Source organism: Lynx canadensis, chromosome B1 (genome assembly GCF_007474595.2).
Source record: "Lynx canadensis isolate LIC74 chromosome B1, mLynCan4.pri.v2, whole genome shotgun sequence".
In the NCBI taxonomy this organism is placed as follows: domain Eukaryota; kingdom Metazoa; phylum Chordata; class Mammalia; order Carnivora; family Felidae; genus Lynx; species Lynx canadensis.
In genome coordinates this window covers 20987745-21007909 of record NC_044306.2, presented here as the reverse complement: position 1 = coordinate 21007909, position 20165 = coordinate 20987745, and the positions used below count along the sequence as shown (strand labels likewise).

The following is a 20165-nucleotide window of genomic DNA, read 5'->3' as shown; positions in this document are numbered from 1 at the left end:
CGTATTTGTCAGCTTACAGGTGGGGGGAAAATGTCTGTTAAGATGATTCATCTTTTGAGTGGACTTATTTCTGAGTACCAGGGAAACCAAAGGGGGCCTCTTGATAAGTGATTTTAAGCTCTGGCTTGTGCTGTGTGAAGGAGCTCCTCGGTACTCGGAAAGGACGGGACTATTTTATGATTTATTAAAAACCATCATTTATGTTGCATCTTCCAGGGAAGGTTTTCCAGTGTAAGGAGCTCTCCTGACCTGAATTTGTTAATACTTAATAGTTCTTGTTTGACAGATAAAGGTGCTTCATTAAAATGAGAAAAAAAATAATGCTACAAAGAATTCTGTTGATGCTGAATTAAAACTGTTGTCACAGAAAGTTTCAGTTCTTCTGTTTTTTATTCAACTATGAAAGCGAGGCTGTTGTCACAGGTAGAGTTCCTGTCTTTTTCTGTCAGTAAGGAGAGCCCCCTAAGGTCTGGTATTAAAAGCATCTTAAATGACTTAACCAAACATTTATTGTGAAAGGCGATTATTAGTAAAAATCAACTTTAATTACACACTCATCTTAGTGTAACATGCATATGTGTTTTAAAATTCTTTAAAAAATTTACTGAGGCAAGGAGAGGATATGGATGAGCCCTAGAATGGCTATATTCACCTGGAGGAGAGTCTCTCTACATACGTATAGCTCAACTATGATTTTTAGTTTACTCTCTTTGCACAGGGTCTTTGCGCTGGTCTGAGACACCAGCTAACAGTGTTTATTCTTGTTTAGAAGAAAAGGAAACACAGGCGCATGACAGAAGTGAAATGGGTGCCTGTCAAACCACAATGCTTTACGTTTTCTCACAGGGTCTCAAGTTTGACCAACTAAACCTTTTCCTGTTTCCTGCAGATTTTTACGTATTTCACATTTACTGTCACATCTTAAATTTCAGGTTGCACCAACTTAGTGGTTTGCCAACTTCCTTGAAAACAGTCTCACCTGTATTTCCACACAGGCTACTAAAAGAAACAAATTTTTTGGTCACATCAAACTTAGCATTGATTTCTCAAATGAAGAATAATAGCCGGTAAAGTACTAGAACATCTGACCTAAGAGCCAAAGAAAAATATCAAAATCATTTGTCATTTTATAAGTAACTGTTGATGTTGTGCCCGGTGTCCTCACTCTTCATCCAGCTGTTTTTCCCAAAAGGCTAAGTCTGTGAATTTTCTCTAGACACATTTCTTTGGGCTACTGCCTTCAAAAAATAATAGCTTTGTTTGACTAACAACCGGGCCAGTCATAAACATACTTTGGGTATAGCCTCATTTTCATTTCTTACTTTTGTGAAGAAATCATGATGTGGTGAACTATTCCATTTTACAATTTCTAATTCTGTTGCTTCCCCAGTAGTTGGGTATGTTGTGATGAGTACTTGGTGTGGTTTTGTCAACATATATTGTATTTTTCAGCACAGTTACCGTGTCGTTGCATAATAAACAGTATTTTCCCATATAATGAGGTAAAATAATCCACACTCCAGTGTGCCTTCTAGGCACATCATTCAAAGTGCAATTTTCTTGTTGTGACATGATGGATATGAACGGGTAAGAGAGGAAATAATAAACTGTTGTACAGATATACAAGGCACGTCGGATCTCCATCAGCTTACCAAGAAGGAATGTGAAATGATGAGAATGCCATAAGTGGTTTCTGTAGCAGCTACTCAACCTTCCCACTGTAGTGCACAAGTAGCCATAGACAGTGCAGAAGTGATGAGTCTGGCTCACATATATATATATATATATAGTTTTCTGATAAAACTATTTATGGACACTAAAAGTTGAACTTCATGTAATTTTCACAGGTCAGTAAGTATTAATCTTTTGATTTTTTTCCAACCATTTTAAAACTGTAAAAACCACTCTCGTCTCACTGGCCATAGAAACACAGGCAGCAGGCTGGTTTGGGCCTGTAGGCCAGTTTGCTGACCTGCCCCAACAGAATTTAACACAATGGGGAATCTAGAATTAACAGCTCAGGAACATTACAAAACTATCAGCCAAATATCTTATATCCGAGAGCTAGATTTAGTAAAGATCATAATGTTCCTCTTACAGAAGTTATAAAATATCATTGCCTCTTAAGAGACAATAAACAAAATTGACACAGACTCTGAAATTCAGCAACTATGTGGCTATTCAAAAGGGAATCTTTGTAATTCCTATTTTTTTTTGAAGAGGTGAAGATCAAAATAAGAGGAAACCAATCAGATTATCGGCTATATTGTGTCAGCTTTAAAAAGAAGCCACAGTAAATCATACCAAATGTACTCTTTCAGAATAAGAGTAAATGCATTCTTGGAAAGGAGATAAATATGAATTTTAACATCTAGTGGAGGTATTCATAAAGAATAAGCCAACAGTGTTGCACTGCAGAAGGCTCAAGTAAGAGACTAATAATTAGCTATAAAGAAGTTACTGAATTCTGTTCAGTTGCTCAAAAAAAAAAAAAAAAAAATCCCGCAAATATTTTTAAAAATCACCAGTCATCAACATATATAAGAAAACATTTCCGAAGCCTTTATTTACAAAAGCTTTAAAAACAAATAATACCCTCTGTTTTGCAAATAACGTTTTGTTTAAAAAGGACCACCCAGTTACAGCATTTTAATATCATGAATAAAGAATGTACAAAGGAAACAAACCAATGTGGCTAACATGTGGAGATTTGCTAGTATTACTGATTGAAATGTAGATAACACACATCGTAACTTGTAGTCTATCATTTCAGGGCAGAGTTAATGATTACCAAAATGTCTTCCTACACATGCTCTGGTCTGGTCACATATTCTGCATGGCTAAATATTTCACAGTCTCTCTTGTCAATATATATAAAATAGATTGCAAAGATATACACAAAAAAATAAACAAGCATTACACTCCTCAGGTCATTTTATTAGCTATATATAGCCATATATATACATACACACATACGTACATATATATATGTACGTATGTGTGTATGTATATATATGACTTTATATATAGAATATATTTTTTGTATTTTGTTGTTGTGCACCAAATCTCTGCATTATTCATCTTTGTAACAACTATGAAAGCACAATTTTTTCTTCTTCTAATTTAATCTGGTACAAAATATACCTAAAGACTTGCTATCTTTGGACTTTAAAGAAACTGATTTGTGGAATCAACAAAGTAAGAGTGTCGTTAAGCATGGCTATACAATTTTTTAAAAATTAAAAACAGGGTAAACAGTGACAGAATAAAAAGAAGCAGATCAAAGGGAAGTGTGCTATCATAAAATAACTGCAGCTTCAATATCTTGGATACCAGTTTCCTGGCAGACACTAAATATCCAATCACAAGGGATTGTTCCTGAAGGGTGTAAAGCTGGTTTGAAAAATTCTTCGGTCAGAGCAGCCTACACATGCCAATGAGACACTGACAGACACTAGATGTGCTTGGAAGATGAAACACTACGTACAGAAACAGCAGTTACTAAGCTCCTCAGTAGTTTTTTTGTCTTTTTTTTTTTTTTTTTTTGTAGTCTTGCTGAATCAACCGTTTGCACAATGCGTGTGCTATTTCCATGGGTCAAAAACAAGTAAATACTGTATAAGATTGGCAGATGGTCATTTTTCCAGCTAAGAGCAAGAAAAGCCAAAATTTCTGATAAAACAGAGGATTTGAGTCAGAATCACTCTCTAAAGTGCAAAATTGATGGTCCACAATCTCAAAATAGCTAAAACTCCTGTAGAATGGAAGGGAGACATGAAACAGGGAAATAAATTACAGTCAGTGCTAGTTAATTTACGAAGGGGGAAAAACAAACCAAGCCCAAGCAGGTAAAGTTTATCAAAATACTCAATATGATGCAGCTTTCCCCACTCTCTGTCACACATGCCTGCTAACAAGTATATTAAGGCCAAATTTAACCTGAATGCTTTTCTAGTTATTAAGATCTGAGATAGGAATGGTCATACTAGTACTGGAAGGCAGAAAATAAAATGGGCTATGAAAGAAAAAAAAAATAGTATCATCTATCGTTCAAGGGATTCAACCAGAGATAAAACCTATATCCAAGCTTGTGTGTAGCTCAAATAAAAATAAAAGGACTATTTCATGTCATGACTGCTTGTTGGCTTCCTCTTCATATGCATTCCCTGTGCCATTCTGTACATAGGATGAACCAGAACCAAGGCCATACAAATGACCACAATATTTGGCATCATCAATATGATCTTCAAAGAACATCTAAAAAGGAATTTTGGGGAAAAAAAAAAAAAGATAATTTTAACCAAAAGGTACCACTGGTAACTTATATTTCAGCAATGTAAGTACTGACTGTTCATTAACTAAAATGATAGCTCTTTCCTATGGTGCTCCTTTGAGGCCACACATTTCAAATTCAATGAGTAAGACTAATGTTCTCAAGAAGTACGGAGCTCAAAAGAAATCAAAGAAAAAGATTACAAAGAAATGTATCAAATGTGTGTCTTTCCTATTAACATTTAGACCAGTTTAATGAGAATTTGTCATCACGGGAAAACGGCAGGCATTTTTATTCCATTCAACAATTTAACAGTGAAAGTGAATGAATATAGCCAATGATAGGAGAAAAAGTTTAGGCATCAGGCAAGTAGCCTTGTCTACATACAAGGCTGAGTTGGCTGAAAACAATCAAACCCTAAACATGTTTTGGACGGTAAAATCTGAACATTCACACTAGGTTACTATTCTTGAAGAAGCCAAGAAAAATAAAGATAACAAATTAGTAGCAGAGAATCCACCATTCACTGAACCAGTAAGGTATTTCTAAAATGCGAAGCTGAAAATCCAAAAGGTTGTTTTAATTCCCTAATGTAGCACTGGGCAGAAGTACAAAACAAAGTATTTACTTGTCACGAATAGACATTCCAAATCACTTCTGAGTCAATACTTGGCAAACAACTATTACGCTATTATTAACAAGTTGCTACAAAAGTTTTAAATTTCCAGATAGTTCTTAGTCAATTCTTTAGTGTCTAAGAAGATATACTCAAAAGAATTCTACAGTTCTATTTTGCAAAAAGGAAAACTTTCTTTTCTTTGCATTTAATTTACAGTGAGGTATACCTGCGTAGATCACTTCATTACATAAGCTAGGAGTAGACTTGGGTTCATTCAATCCCACTCTTCCATACCTAGCTTTGGTCTGTCTGTTGCCACTTCTAGGGCTCTGCTCAATTACGATTTTTGATCCTACAACTACTTCAGATTTACTTAACCACTTGAGAATTCAGAACCTCTGGTCAGACTCAGTCTACTAAAAGCACTATATAAGCACTACCCTATAAATCCTCCAAGTGCTGAAAAATGGCATAAGCAAATGGTGTTTTACTGGACAAGACAATGCTGGGGAAACCTAATGAATAGACTCCTTGACTCGGCAGAGCAGCACTGATGTGGTCTACAGAAAGAATGCTGGAGTTTGCCCACTAGTATTGTGTGTGAGACTCTGGACAAAAGTTACTAGCCTCTAGCTTCAGTTTTCTCATCTAAGAAATAGTATAGTTGGAGCTACATGACTCCTAAAGTAGTTTAAATTGTTTCATTTTCCAGTCTATGAAGAACTCATTTGTTTTCATTTCATTCTGAACTACATTTCAAGAGGACTTATTTTTGAATACTTTCATTCAAGCGTGGTGGACACAACTTCCATGGTACCTCTAATTGTATCTTCATTTAATAACACTTATTGCCCAAACACTTTTGCCATAAGATTTTTAATGTTCTCAACCTAACAACCAACTGAGAAAAAGGCACTGATGTCTTCATACTTCTCTCATTTTGAAAAAGGCCATTCCTGTGAGCAATGAATCAGATCCTGCTTGATGCTGTGGTCCTATCCGTTCCAGCTCTAACTGTTCAGCAACTTCCTGTAAACCACCCTAGAAGAAAGAAAACTTGTCTGTCAAAACAGAAACCGTACAATACCCAAATTCACACATTACATCACTTAGACACTGACCAAAATAGGAATGGACTTTAGCATGTAAAGATGGACCTCATGAAGATTAGAAAAAAGAGACTGTGAATTACAAATTATTCATTGAGTATGGGGGAAACTTCTGATTTAGTAGAAGATGAGATCCTAATTGGGAAAATTTACCTTCATCATATGCTTCAAGTCATGTGACAGGCAAGTAACTTTGCTGAAACTATGGGGGGAGAAGATCCTATACAAGGGAACAGGTATACTGGGGGACATTTATTAAGTACCTGCACAGTCAATCCATCCATCAATAGAAAACTGACCATCGGCAGCTCCTATCAAATTCTCTTAAGCTTCTTCCCAATCTCTAAATAGTTTCATCTAAATAATTTGTACAAAAGAAAGCTATTATAGCTAGCCAAATCCTTAAAAATTCACTAAGTGCTTAATTACGGTTCTGTGAAAAAGAAGAGCATGCAGTTATATGTCCTTCGAAGGGTCTGCTACATATCTGCTTATGTTAATATTGCCAGGCTTAAAAAAGAAAGAGTGAAAAGAAGGAAGAGAAAAAAGAATAAAAGAGAAAAAGCACAGAGGAAGGAAGAGAGGGAAGCAGAATAATGGGGGGAGAATAGGAGGAGAGTTATGAAAGAAAGATCGGGTCAGACAACAAAAGCAGCACAAATTCCTACTAACCCTCCTCTGTTTCCCAGCGTGAAACAGTGCCGTGCACAGACGGGACTTGCTTCTGTGCTTAAAAATAACATGAGGATTAGGTATCATTAGCAGCTGCTTAGAAGGGCAACAGAATAGGGTCATTCAGCAAGGCTGACAGGAGGTCAAAAAGCACCTTTGTCGTTAACCTAAATTTAATACAGCAGCTCACGTAGGGCATATTCAGAATTATCTGCTATGTGCAGAACTTTTCCAATATCGTACACACAGTGAGCAAGGATTTCATTCTGTTCCTGAAAAGTGTCATTGTAGAGATACGTCAAATTTTAAAAAGCATTTCCAAAGCCAGATTAATGAACATTTAAAAAGCATTTCCAAAGCCAGATTAATGAACATGGCCATGAGGCCATGGATTCTCAGCAACTTTCGGGGGTGGACTGAGCTCCTACAGCAATAAGGCTATCCTGCTGCAACTTCACTAGAGTCACAGCTGCAAGTCTCTTCAAACTGCACAGAATTCTGCTGCTCTTGGGTGCTACAAACATGAAGGAACCTTCCTTAAAAATGTCCCCAGTTATAGGCCATATTCTGTAAAAAAGGAAGCAAACTTTGGCCAAAAGGCTACTTTTCTTCTGATTTTGAGTTCACTTGTCAAAAGCAAAGTTTCCTTACTCAGCTCCTAACTTACTTCTTTCTGGCTAAAAGTAAAGCTCTGAAAGTTTTTACCATCTCCTAAAAGTGTAACTTTATTTGCACTTCTAAAAACCTGGTAAGAAAACGTGATCAGCCTTCACGTAGGTTCTACGAAGCCACCACTTTACCGAAATGTGCTTTTCAGTTGCAGCTTAAATACAAACACCCCTGAAAAAAAATAAAGCCCATTCCCAAAATAAAGTTCATTCCCAAACGGAAGGAACTTCTACTTCTACTTATTAAAGAAATGCTCCTTTGGAAAGAAGTTATTCACAAGTAACAAATTATTACACACACGTTCAGCAGGGTCAGGATGTAAGCTACTGTCTAGACAGGACCTACACATTTACTAGCACTTACCACTAACAACATCTTTTGGACCAGGAAAAACAAACAACAAAAAAAAAAACGACCTTTTTAGCCACATAAAGTAATCCTAGGAACATGATCCTAGGACTAGAAGCAACAAAATAATTTCTCTCCAAGCTGAAGGGAAAACTCTGTCACATTTACAGGTGCATGTTGATGGCCACCTCAGATTTATCTGGCATGGATAGATTATGTGCATGTTGGGCAGTAAGAACTTGCATTTTTGTGCATGAGAACTCACTAGCCCTTACATTGTCACGTAGGTTAGGATTTTCAATCTGGCAATGATGCAAATCTGACTCTTGGTTTGAATTTTGTTGAAAACTTATTCTGCCCGTATACTGAAGCTCTGAAAAGGGATTTCTTATGAATCATTTATGCAACAAATAGAATCAAATGACAAGATAATGTAATTGCACTTCAAAACTTAAAATATGGCTAAAAACATCCCAGGCTAGGATCTCATTTATCAGTCACTTGGTCTAAATAGTGTGTTACAGGTAAAGCCACTTGAAACCTTACTTTGAGATTTTTGCAGCTCTTCATGAGGTACTTCACATCATATATGACAGGAAAAAATAATCGAAGGATCTCAAAGAAGTCAAGTTCTTCTTCAGGCAAGTTAGAGTTGGTCAGGATTTTGATTAAATAGCCAAAGTCATAACCACTACAAAAGGGTTAAATACAGAACAGAGGCACGTAAATACCAGAGATGAAGAAAAATAATTTTTTTTCCCAATACAAATTTTAAGTGAGTCACAACTGTATTCAAAAATCAACCAAAATTTTTTTTGGAAATCAACCCAAAAAATTAAAAAATGCACATAAGAATAACAGATACGTTTATAATGGTAATAGGAAAATACCATCATCTCACCAACAGTAATAAGAACATGTCACTTTCATTCGGAGACATCAATACCCAGATCTATACTAGCATCCCGAGCCTGCAGTCACTAGATTACAATCTGATGACCTCTGAAAGGAGAATTCTTTTAGAAGGGTATCAAACCACCCATGGATGTCTCAAAAAAATTTAAGTAACTATGGAAGTGGAAAAACAAAGATGAATGGAAACCTGGCTAAAAAGGTCAAAAGGTAGCAGAACTGGCAAAAAGATTACAAATCTTCCCATATTTTACATAAAGAGGTCATATACTTAAAAATCCAGAGTAATTCCCTAATGAAATATCTTATTTCCTCAAGTGACTTCATCAATCAACCTCTTCCCTCAAAATTCTGTTCCTATCTCATTATGACTCCTCAAGATAAAATAAGGGAAATGCTGCAGATGGAAGAAGTAAAAGTAGTAAACACTGAGAACTGTTATCCAAAGAATAAAATACCAACTCCCACATTTTCAATCAAGATCTCCTATCTCAACTGTTTAACTTTTTCCACAGCTTTGTATCTCCCTACATTCCTGTGCCACAATTACACACCCTTTTTGCCCTGTCCACCTTTTCTTCAAAGACCTCTTACAGGATGCCTTCCCTGAAGAGACTAGCTCCCTGTGATTTCTTATACAGATTGTTTTCTTGTACTACCCTTTAAAATACATGTAGTGTGTTTTCCACTAGTCTGGTAGGAATCACATTTTAAAATATATCTTTAAAAAATCTTTTATTTCCCTTAGTTGGAACTCAGTAAATATTTGATAAGAGATGCTATTAACATATCTTGTGGAGGGATACAAATAAAATTTCTATTTAATGTTCAGAATTATTTCTAATTTTAAAAGAAGGAAGTTTTACCATTGAAGACCACTAATGAATACCAACAGCAGAAACCTTTACATTTCTGGTAACTGGCAAGGAAGTAACTGCTATCTAACTAAATATAAGTCAATATAGCATTTGTTTACTGCTAGTAAAAGATTACATTAAAATTTGGAATTTATAAATTTCTTAAACTAGTTTTTATCTCCTAGAAATAGGCTAGAATGTGAAGAAAACAGTTAATGACATTTAGAATAAAATCTTGACAAATACCAGAGTCTAATTTAGACTCCACATTCTAAGAAGACATGAACCCTTTCTGGTTTTGTTCATTTCAATATCCCTACTGTCTAACACACAGTATTTTCTCAGAGTACTTTCTGAATCAAAGAATAGATCATATACAGCAAAAGGACATGATGATGCTTTCTAGTCATGACCATAAAAGTAAAAAAAAAAAAAAAAAAAGAACTGAAAAAACATTGCTCAAATTAACAAAGACTTGGGTCTGGTCTCCCGAGGTAGAGGCTCAAATGCAGAAGAGAGAAGAGAGAACAGGTGAGAAATGGCATGTTCAATACCCCCAACTCAAAAATTACTGCTTAGTACTATAGCAGAGTTTACAATATGAATACTCCTTCACCAAAGTCATTCCACACAAACCACAGCGAGAAATTCTAAAGCACACAGGAGACTCTGACTTTTTAAAAATATGTGTGAAATGAACCCAACGTAAGGATATTAATGTCTGCATAATACAATCATTTTTAAAGACATAGCTAAAGTCAAAGAAAATCATTCCCAAGGCCACTTTTACTCCCTGGCTTCCAGTTTAATTTAGTTCACCTAGATAGGAAAACTCTTTGTCTTATCTGGAAGTCTGTTTGTACAAAATGAACTAATTCCCTTCCTAGAAATTCTCTTCAACAATCGAGTTTTATAATAACAAAGAATTAAAAATGACCATTTATTGAGAATTTACTGTGTGCAAAGCTTTTTACCAGATGCTCAAAATATGTTATTATTGATCATTAAAACAAGATATTTATCTAGGTGATGTCTTACTGATCACTCTATTTGAAAAAAAAAAATTAAAATCCACCACACCCACCCACCCCTAGCATTCTCTTCGCTTTTTTCTTCATAGCACTTATTAACATCTAACAAACCACAATATAAATTTCTTCATTTTAACAAATTGCCAACTCCCATCAGAATATAAACTTCATGAGGATGAGGATTTTGGTCTGTTTTATTCACAGCTTAATTCCTAGAATTTTACATCACTGTGCTTGGCACTGGTCTGGTAAGCATTAAATATTTTTTTAACAAGTGGTTTTGTTCTTTAATTTTTTTAATGTTTATTTGCTTCTGAGGAGAGAGACAGAGCGTGAGCAGGGGAAGGGGCAGGGAGAGAGAGGGAGATAGAAAATCCGAAGCTGTCAGCACAGAGCCCGATGTGGGGCTCGAACCCACAAGCCATGAGATGACCTGAGCCGAAATCGGATGCTCAACCAACTGAGCCACCCAGGCGCCCCAGGAATGGTTTTATTCTAAGGCTCAGAAATGTTAACTCTTGGTAACACTGATTCCAAATGGCACTGCTGGATTTAAACCAAGATCTACTTTTCCAGCCTTACTCTTTCCACTATGCCATACCGTCGCTCTCATAGGCAAAAATGAATCATGTATCTTTACATTAAACCTTAAGGAGACCAACATTAGCTTCTTAAAAGAGGAGACTGCTATGTGGCAGCCAATTCCTTGTGGTATTAAGCCTGAAATTGCTGAAACAGTGACCCACACCAGGTGTGAAGCAGCTAGGAAATGCAAACACAAATGCCATTTTCAGTGCAATCTTTTTACCTATGAAATGATAACCATTTGACCCCTTCACAGAGGACCACTCCCGATGTCATAAGAAGTTCTGCGAAGTACTGGGTCTCAATTCCTTCCTCCTCATGTTTTTTAAACTGGATGCCAGATGTTGTTAGTAGCTCTATAGAGTCCTGGGCATACATGTCCTCCCTGGCAGGAGAAAAAGAAAGACAACCTTCAAAAGTGCCATTCTTCAAACAAACTGGTTTTCTCCCACTTACATCCAACAGCTATGGGACCAGAAAGAACAAAATAGAAGATTGGCTTGGGTCCAATTATTCCAGTGCTTCACAGATATGAAGGAAAATGCAATTTAAATGTAAAGATTATTATTTTAGAAAAGTATTCAGTAAAGCCTCATTCAGAAACAGTCCAAGGGGGAGATTTTAATCTTCACTACAGCTCAATTTCACTAGCCTTTCACAAGTTAAATAAATTTAACTGAGTTTGAAAAAAAAAGTCTTCTACTCACCAGGGGCTACCACTCAAAGTAAAAGACATGTTCTTTTCAGGGGCTTTCAGTCTCAGCAGCCTTTTTTATTGCTGCCAGATGGAGCTGTAGCCACAGGGGTGACAGCCTATATCCATCTCCCATGCTCCCAGCAGCACCAGAAAGGAGACCAAGAGGAAAACATCCGATGTGGCTAAGTTAAAACTACATTCCAACGGAAAGAAAAAGGAGATCCCTTCCCTCACTAATGATGAGCCATTCAAACGGCTCCAACAACCAGTAAAAGATTTAAAATGAAAGGCTTTGCTGTAACAGCAATAATTTCTTCTAACAATCTTAATCCTAGAAAATTACCTTCCAAAAATCAAGCCAGGAAATCTAAATATAAACCAATCCTTCAAGATTTTACTTAAGCCAAGAAGAAATCTCTAATTTCTAAGTACGAACACATACGTATCCAAAATGTTAAAGGATCAAAACAAAGGTACAGGTTTCGGAAAATACATGAAAAGTATTTTGTGCAATGCCCACTAAATTTTTATTTATTTTTTAGTTGCAAGAATACTGGTTTCTATCACTTTATTAAAAGCTTTAAGAAAACTAATTAACCCCCCCCCAAAAAAACACAAAACATTACACTTAGGTGAAAAGTATTCTTATGGTCTATTCTGTAGAAATCAGTTTGCTTCTAAATGTCTTTGAAAAATAATACAACAAAATGTGTACAGATGACAGATGGTAACTACACTTATTGTGGTGACAGAATTGTCAAATCACTACATTATGCACCTGCAATCAGTATATCATTGTATGTGAACTATACCTTAATATAAACATTTTTAAAAAATAGCGAAAGTAGTCACTGAAACATTTAAAACAGAGGGGAACCGCGATCATCACTTTATGTCAAAATTTCTATCTGAATAAATCTACCACAAAGTTTTTTCATTAAACAACAGATATTATTGGCCTTATTACACTAAAAATGTGTACCTTGGGGAGCCTTGGTGGCTCCATCAGTTACGAAGCCAACTCTTGGTTTCAGCTCAAGTCACGATCTCATGGTTCATGGGACTGAGCCCTAAGTCGGGCTCTGTGCTGACAGCACGGAGCCTGCTTGGGATCCTCTCTCTCTGCCCCTCCCTGCACTCGCATGTGTGCTCTCAGAATAAGTAAATAAAAAATAATCCTAAAAAATATATATACGTACTCTAAACAACTGACATCCCACTCATCAACCTCTGATGCTTGCAAGGAGAGGCATGCTTTAGCAAATTATAACCAACCAAAATCATCTCTTTTTTTCTGTATAATTCACATAATTCAGATTAAGTTAATGTACTGTCATTTAATTTCTTTGGATAAATATTTTAAAATTTGGAACCAATTTCATGTTTTATAATGCCCAACTCATTAGAGAGAAAGCTGGAAGCTCCATACAGGCAGGCTAATAAATCTCTAAATAGGATGAAGAAAATTTCTTGTTGGTAAGGGAAGCTTCATAATTGCTACAACTCAATTCTCCAAATCAACAGACTGTCCCTTTCCCACAGTATCCATTTCAAGTTTTGAAATCATTCCCCACCCTCAAAAATCCCAGTAAGCGTAGAAAAATAATTAAAATATGCAAATCTTAACAAAGTAGTTAAAATACAGTCTAGTCAAAACTTAAGAACTGCTGCAGGTGCAGGGTTGGCTTACTGATTACAGCAATCTGTTCAGAACAACAATGAACAGTAATGTCATTTCTCCTAACACTGTCAAAGTCAAGGTGGCAAAATAGCCAGTTTTAATAACTGAACAGGAATGAAAAGTCATGTACAAATCTCTAAAAAAGGCTTTCCCAAAAAGCAGATACAAGGCTACTCATCTCAAATAATATCCTAAAAACAGAAACTAACTTAACTAGGTATGTTAAGTTCAATAAATATATATCTTTTCACCATTTTTTCAGAGCAGGTTCCATGCTCAACGTGGGGCTTGAACTCATGACTCCGAGATCAAGAGTCACATCCTCTACTGACTGAGCAAACCAGGTGCCCCTACTTTTTTGACATACCTACAAGTATAAACTTAACCTACTACACAAATTCACAATTTTAAACACAGCAGATTAAAGATTCAATTTGGAAATGCCTTCCAACCTCAATCATTCCTGGTTCAACATGTATTTTACATTTTAAAACATGCATACTTTAATATTTAAGCTTACACTAAAACGAGCAAAGGCAAACTAGAATACAGATTGTCACAAGTACACAGAGGGTTACTAAACTTAATATTTAATGAACTCAAACCAAGAACACATAATATGCTCCAAAAATCTGCAAAGGCTACCTGAAAGACACTAGCAAGAGCCTGCATGTCCACACCTGACAACGGCTCTTTAGCCTTCAAATGCCTGTGCACTATCTGTCAAACAAAATCAAAACCACCCTGTTTGATTCTGCTGTCCCGTGTACTTACGGTGGTCTCTATTTGTCCTTTTCACTGCCACTTTCCTTAAATGAATTATCACCTTCCTTTCTGTTACCACTGAACCCACAATCTCCTATAACCTCTACTACACTATTAAAATGATTCTCTCAAATACCAAGAATTACCATAACCATCAAATTGATGACTTTTTAGAAATTCGTTCCCATCTCCTTTGAGCTTTTCTTCTGCACAGCTCGTCAGTATCTCATTTCATTTGTCATTCTACGTATCAACTCCAAATTCAGTTTGGAGAGAATTCCCATACACTGATCATTATCTAACAATTCTGACTCTCAGACTTTGGCGGGTGGAGAGCAGACAGCCAAGTTACAGGAACGCTAAGTTATAAAGACCATGAGCAACTTTCCTCAACACTATATCCCTGATGCCTAGCACAGCTGACACATCTAGGCACTCAATAAAAAAGTCAATTTTCATCTTTCTTTAAAATATCCAAGATTCTATTCATGGTGCTCTATCTCCACATTAGGTAGTCCCAGGTTTACCTTCCAATTAATCGGTTCTACTTAAATAACATGATTCACTATATTCTTCTCCTTAAACTTCTTCTCAGACATTAACATTAGTATAAATGGAATAAATTAGTATAAATTTGATAACAAGCAGCCCTCTCTGTATAAGAAAAAAAGTCCTTCAAAGATTGCAATAAGACAGTTGTTATTATGACAAAGATGTTTCTAAAAAAGGAAAATGTCAATTTTACCAAAATTAAGACAGGGAAGGGTTACTTCCTACTCATGTATTTGCATCACAACAATAACTTAGTTAAAAAACAATGTCCTAATGATCAGCTTGGGGAAAAAGTAACATGGAACAAATGAAATGGCTAAGAACTAATTTTAAAAACAGTTATCTTTTGTAGTACTTATAAAAGATTATTACCAGTTTGAATAGACAGGAGTACTTTTTACCCTTGAGAAGGTTCTGGCATACATTATGAAATCCAACAAAGTAAAACAAAGAGTGAGGCTAAACATTATGTAATTAGAAGTCATAGTATACCACTGACCCTACTCTCTAAAATCACCAGCCCTGCTTTTTAGATCTGATATGCTAACTATCAGATTATTGTACAGACAATGGGAGGTTCTTACACTGGCACTACTATTAAATGTCCCACAGCTTCTTTTACTATTTTTTAAATCAGATATAAGATCATATTACACAAGTACAAGCTGTCAAACAGAAGGATATGCTTGAGTATTATAACTTAGTAAGAACATATTAAACATTTCCCCACCTCACACTAAGTTTGTAAACAATCTGCCCTCACCCAACACCACTCTAAACTTCCCTAAGCTATCAAGACTACTCTTACAAATGATACAGAAGTACTACAAGTAAGGAAACTGGGTTTTAACCTAAGTCTTGAGTCAGAATTCAGATTCTAGATTCAGAATACTGCAGATTCTGAACTGTTTCTGAAAGAAATACCAAGTTCAAGGATACCTTTCTCTCTCCGATAGGTAAGCTACAAGAGGTTTTTTTGGGCTGATCTGGGACTATATTATATAACACTGATTTCACCGGAAAATGCACCCAAGTTTCCAAGAAATGTCTTACTACTTTTAACATGTAATCAATTCATAAACTGGAGTTTGACTGTAATAAAAATCTCTTCACAGGGATAACCACTACAACAAAGATACACATTTCAAACTGCACACAAAGTTTAAAAGTAAAACGAATGCAAAGTATTTGAATATTAAGTCTCCTGTATCCTAATTTTTTTATCCCATAAGAAATCTAATCTTTTGAATTTTAAGCTTTAAATATTTATAGGATAACCGAGCCAAATTCAGTTAGCATTTCATTCACCATACATGAGGGAAATCAATTTCTACAATTAAGCTAAAAAAAGTTTGGGTTATATTTGTTTCCCACTTACGTCAAATTAAATTTAAAATTAAACTGCCAAGTTGAAGTTCCTGGAGGGTATTCTCCTTGCTCATTCATAAATGTCAGTCCTAGCTGAATTATCTTTAACAAGTCTACATTACATCGCAATAGTTGGTACTGATAGTCAGCATTGCTCCTGAATTCTCCAATAGGTCTCGCAACCACACCTGGAAACTCGGTATCCTGTAAAATAGTTTTAAGATTCATTATTTACTAAATGGTCAAAACCACAATCCACAGATTGTTAGAATAAATCATTTTTGGTACAAGTCAAAGAATCCCATTCTAGAGAATATTCTATACATTCATATTCAATTACAAATTACCTTTTAACTATGAAAATTGTTACTTTTTAAAACCATAAAACTCTACAAATTTAATGGCTTTTTTAATATTAAATATCACATCCATAAAAAATTACTATGTATAAGATATGAATGCTAAACGCAACGAAGTACTCTATTCCCAAAGAAAGGGGAAAAACCATACATTCATGTTTTTCAAGGGGTATGTGAAACTATGCCCACAGAATGCTAGCATTAAAATCAATGAAGAACTGGTTAATAAAAATGGAAAATTCATCATACTCTCCAATTGTTTCTCTCAGACAAGGTTTGTCTAAGCACCAAAACCCTGTCACTTCTTGGGCTAAGACAGTACTCTGTCTTTATACTCTAGGGAAAGCATGTCATCAAAAACTGCATGATAGCCACTTATTCTTGTAGAATGTTATCATGTCTCTATTTTGTGGGACTTAAAAAAAAAAAAAAACATTTCTAATTATGGGTAAATACACCTTTATTAAATAGGTTATATGTGTTCACTCAAATATTTGTTTTTTTTACCAGTCAACCTGCCCCTACACACACAAACGCATTTATTTGCATTAAAAATACTGAGAAGAGGATACTATCATACATCACTTTAGTTTTAAAACTCAAACTGAAAACCTAAGAAAAAATCTGAATATCAAGTCCCTAAGAAACAGTAAAGAAATTAAAACCTCTCTAAATTTAGTCCAACTCAACAACCACTTTACTGGACGCTATGTGTTATGCTGTGTGTGTCATGAGGATGACTAAGAGAATAACCCATTGTTCACAGAACTTACAATCTAGAAAACAGTACAATAACTAACATATGGACAAGATACAGTAGTAAAGCAGCAAAACTAACTGAATAGACGATCTAGGTAAATTGAATAATAAATGCAAAAGCAGAGATGCTTAACAGCACGGTGTGTTCATGCAACTCCAATGATGATTCAAACAAGAACAAGAAAAAACCACAGGTCAATATTTCACTGGGAGATCTTTTTTTTTTTTTTTTTTTTTCTTTTTTCTTTTCAGAAAGACATGCAGGAGCTCCCAAGCTTTTGAGTGCGGTGCTCATCTGGTATTATCAGTTAGCCTTAGTGTTGCTAGGAGCTGAACTGGCACTCACAGCTAGGTTCTACTGTTCTGCCGAATATAAACAGTTTCACACTTTAACACCAGACAAGACCACTCTAATCATGACTGAACACAGACAAAAACATAAACATTGTCCAAACCACAAAACTGATCAAACATTCTTCTACCTTGGCTAATATAAGTAACCGCTGCTTCTTTATAGCCTTTAGTCTCACTCTAGTCTTCTCTCATCCTAGTTTGGCCTTATTAAGATACCCTGTCACAAAATTATCCCAGCTTCCCAACAGCATCCAATTCAGAGCAAGGCCCTGCTTCCTTAATCCTTAAAACCACCTGACACAAGCCCAAATCCTGTAAGTCTTTTCTAACACTCTTACTCAAATGTCCCATGGTTCCAGTGGTATGCATTTTCCCTCACTGCAATGAGTAATAACCCAATTTGTCCCATTGCAGATGTGTTCCAGGTGATCTCTGGCTGGACGAAATTGACAAAATTTCTTTTTATAATTAAGTTAAGCCCTAAAAAAAAAAAAAAATCAACCAGATGGGTTGAATTCAAGACTTTTCAAAACCCTCTTCCCCTCTTATAAGAAACATTTTAAGGATTTGATCATAGGCATACCATAGCAACATAATTGTATTTTCGGATAACTTGACGAATTTTCTTCATCTCTTCATCCAGGTTGCAAGCCCAAACTTCACAAATTCTTTGGCTATGATCTACAGTTGCTGCTGGCATAGTGAGGGCACAAGAAGTCTAGATGCCAAGCATCAAAATGTTATACTTGATTGAAGATTTGTTTGTTTCATAAAATACTGTATCCTTTATTTTTGTACCTGTCAAAATAAAAACCAAAATAAAAACCAGCAATATCAGAAATCTGAATCACAGACTAATTGAGTTGATACAAATCTAAAAGATTATTTATTCGAAGTCTTTGACTCATATGTAAATCAGTTTGGGAAGTGACTTGTCTAAAAGCACATAACTAATCGGTAAGGAAAAAAGAACCACAACATAGGTTTTCTGGTTCTAATATCAATATTAAGTAAAAACAGTATTTTTTTATGTCTACATACTAATCATTTTTAAAAACTTTCCATTAATTGAAGACTGCTTTGAATTCAACTCACTCCCTGGATAAAATTTTATAAAGACATCCATTTCCAGATAAAAAATGAAAAGCTAAATACTGATACACATGTGACAAGATCAGATGTCACTAGGAAAACTGTAGTGTTTGCTTTTACTCACTAATAGAACATTCAAAATCTGATTTGATTACAAAATCTACTTTACTGGCATTTATTCAAGTCAGATTGGAAGGGACTTTTTAGTAAACCAACAACAACGAAAACAAACAAAATCTATCTGAAAAATAACTAACAGCCACAGAAACTATTTGAATGTCCATAACTGCAGGAAGGAAAAAGAGAGGGAACAATAGAGAATATGCATTTCAAATTGTTTCTAATTTCCTAAAACCACAGCATTTTTTTTCCCTGGTTACCAAACACACATCTCACGTTTTTGGTCCATAAACACAGTATCACGGTACATAATGATAGAGTACAGACCAACATTTTGATTTTGGGACAGGAAAATTACAAATGCTCCTTAATTTTTTCACAGTAGTTTGAAAAATCCTAACAAACAAGGGTAAGAAAGGGAATTATGATAGCCCCCCCCCCCCACCCCCGCCAACACTTCAGTCACAAATGTAACCTGGACTGCTGCAAGAACAGAAACTAAAGATCCAGGGAACCCCCGCTCCTATATTACCCTCCCCCTCCGCTAAACACACACACCCAGACAGACACACACACACACACACACTTCAGCAAGACCCTGTGGCTTAACAATGCTTTCTCCACCTCTCTCTCTCTACAACAATTCCAGAAGCCCCGAGGAGGCACCAGAGGCCTTCTCATTACTGGATAGAATCTCCGTACTGCAGCCTCCCAAAGAAACGAGAGAACAGCACAGAGGCATTCAAGTCATAGATAACTCTCTTCCCTGGCAGAGGGCCAGTGTGAAGGTGCTTGATAACCATTTACTGGAGCCAGACTGACTCCAAAGAACTGTTGCGAGAAGAAATACGAGGAGCTGAGGATCTAGGCCACCGCCCTCCACTCCCAATTTCCGTCCAACAGCGTCGAAGCCCCAGGTACAAAGCCTTTACGTCATCACCCCGCGCCACCCCCTTGACATACCCTCAGTCCGTTACCCTGCCCCCTTCCACCCGCCGCCTAGCTCTTTCCTTCGCCTGCCGCGTTCCAGCTGGCGCCATCTCTCACCCTCTCCGGTTCATCGTTCCCGCCCCCTTTCGACTTCCCCAATCCGCCCCTCCCCCCGGCAGACGCAAGATCTACTTGTGTCGCTGAGCTCGCGCTCCTCCTCCTCCTCCTCGCCATAGAGACAGCAACCAGCGGCGGTGGCGGTGGCGGTAGCGGCGGCAGCAGCGGGTGCCCCATAGACACCTCGCGCCCAGCAAGGGGGAAAGGGGAGCCGGGGCTGCGTCGCTCCGTGCTGCGCCGTCGCTTCTCGCCCGTCCTGGCGGGGGCGCTAGGTGATGACGCGCCACGCAAAGGGG

The 20165-nt window shown here is 36.6% G+C and overlaps 1 protein-coding gene across 1 annotated transcript; it reads right to left on the bottom strand.

Moving 5' to 3' along the window:
- Positions 1 to 3272: 3272 nt before the first annotated feature.
- CNOT7 (CCR4-NOT transcription complex subunit 7) lies at positions 3273 to 20154 on the bottom strand. Its single transcript, XM_030312225.2, has 7 exons — positions 19945 to 20154; positions 18194 to 18408; positions 16149 to 16342; positions 11299 to 11460; positions 8237 to 8381; positions 5823 to 5933; positions 3273 to 4257 (listed from the first exon to the last, which is right to left on the bottom strand). The coding sequence occupies exons 2-7, from the start codon at positions 18308 to 18310 to the stop codon at positions 4129 to 4131; spliced, it is 858 nt and encodes a 285-aa protein (XP_030168085.1). The 5' UTR covers positions 18311 to 18408; positions 19945 to 20154; the 3' UTR covers positions 3273 to 4128.
- Between the last annotated feature and the right edge of the window lie 11 nt (positions 20155 to 20165).

Bases quoted from the DNA above. Each gene is read 5' to 3' on its own strand.
- CNOT7 (XM_030312225.2), bottom strand. From the start codon at position 18,310: ATGCCAGCAGCAACTGTAGATCATAGCCAAAGAATTTGTGAAGTTTGG. The intron at 8,382-11,298 runs GTAAAAAGATTG...ACCCTTTTGTAG, and splicing joins AAATGGTTATCATTTCATAG to TGGTTATGACTTTGGCTATT. The intron at 4,258-5,822 runs GTATGAAGACAT...ATTCCTTTTTAG, and splicing joins CCTTTTTCAAAATGAGAGAA to ATGTTCTTTGAAGATCATAT.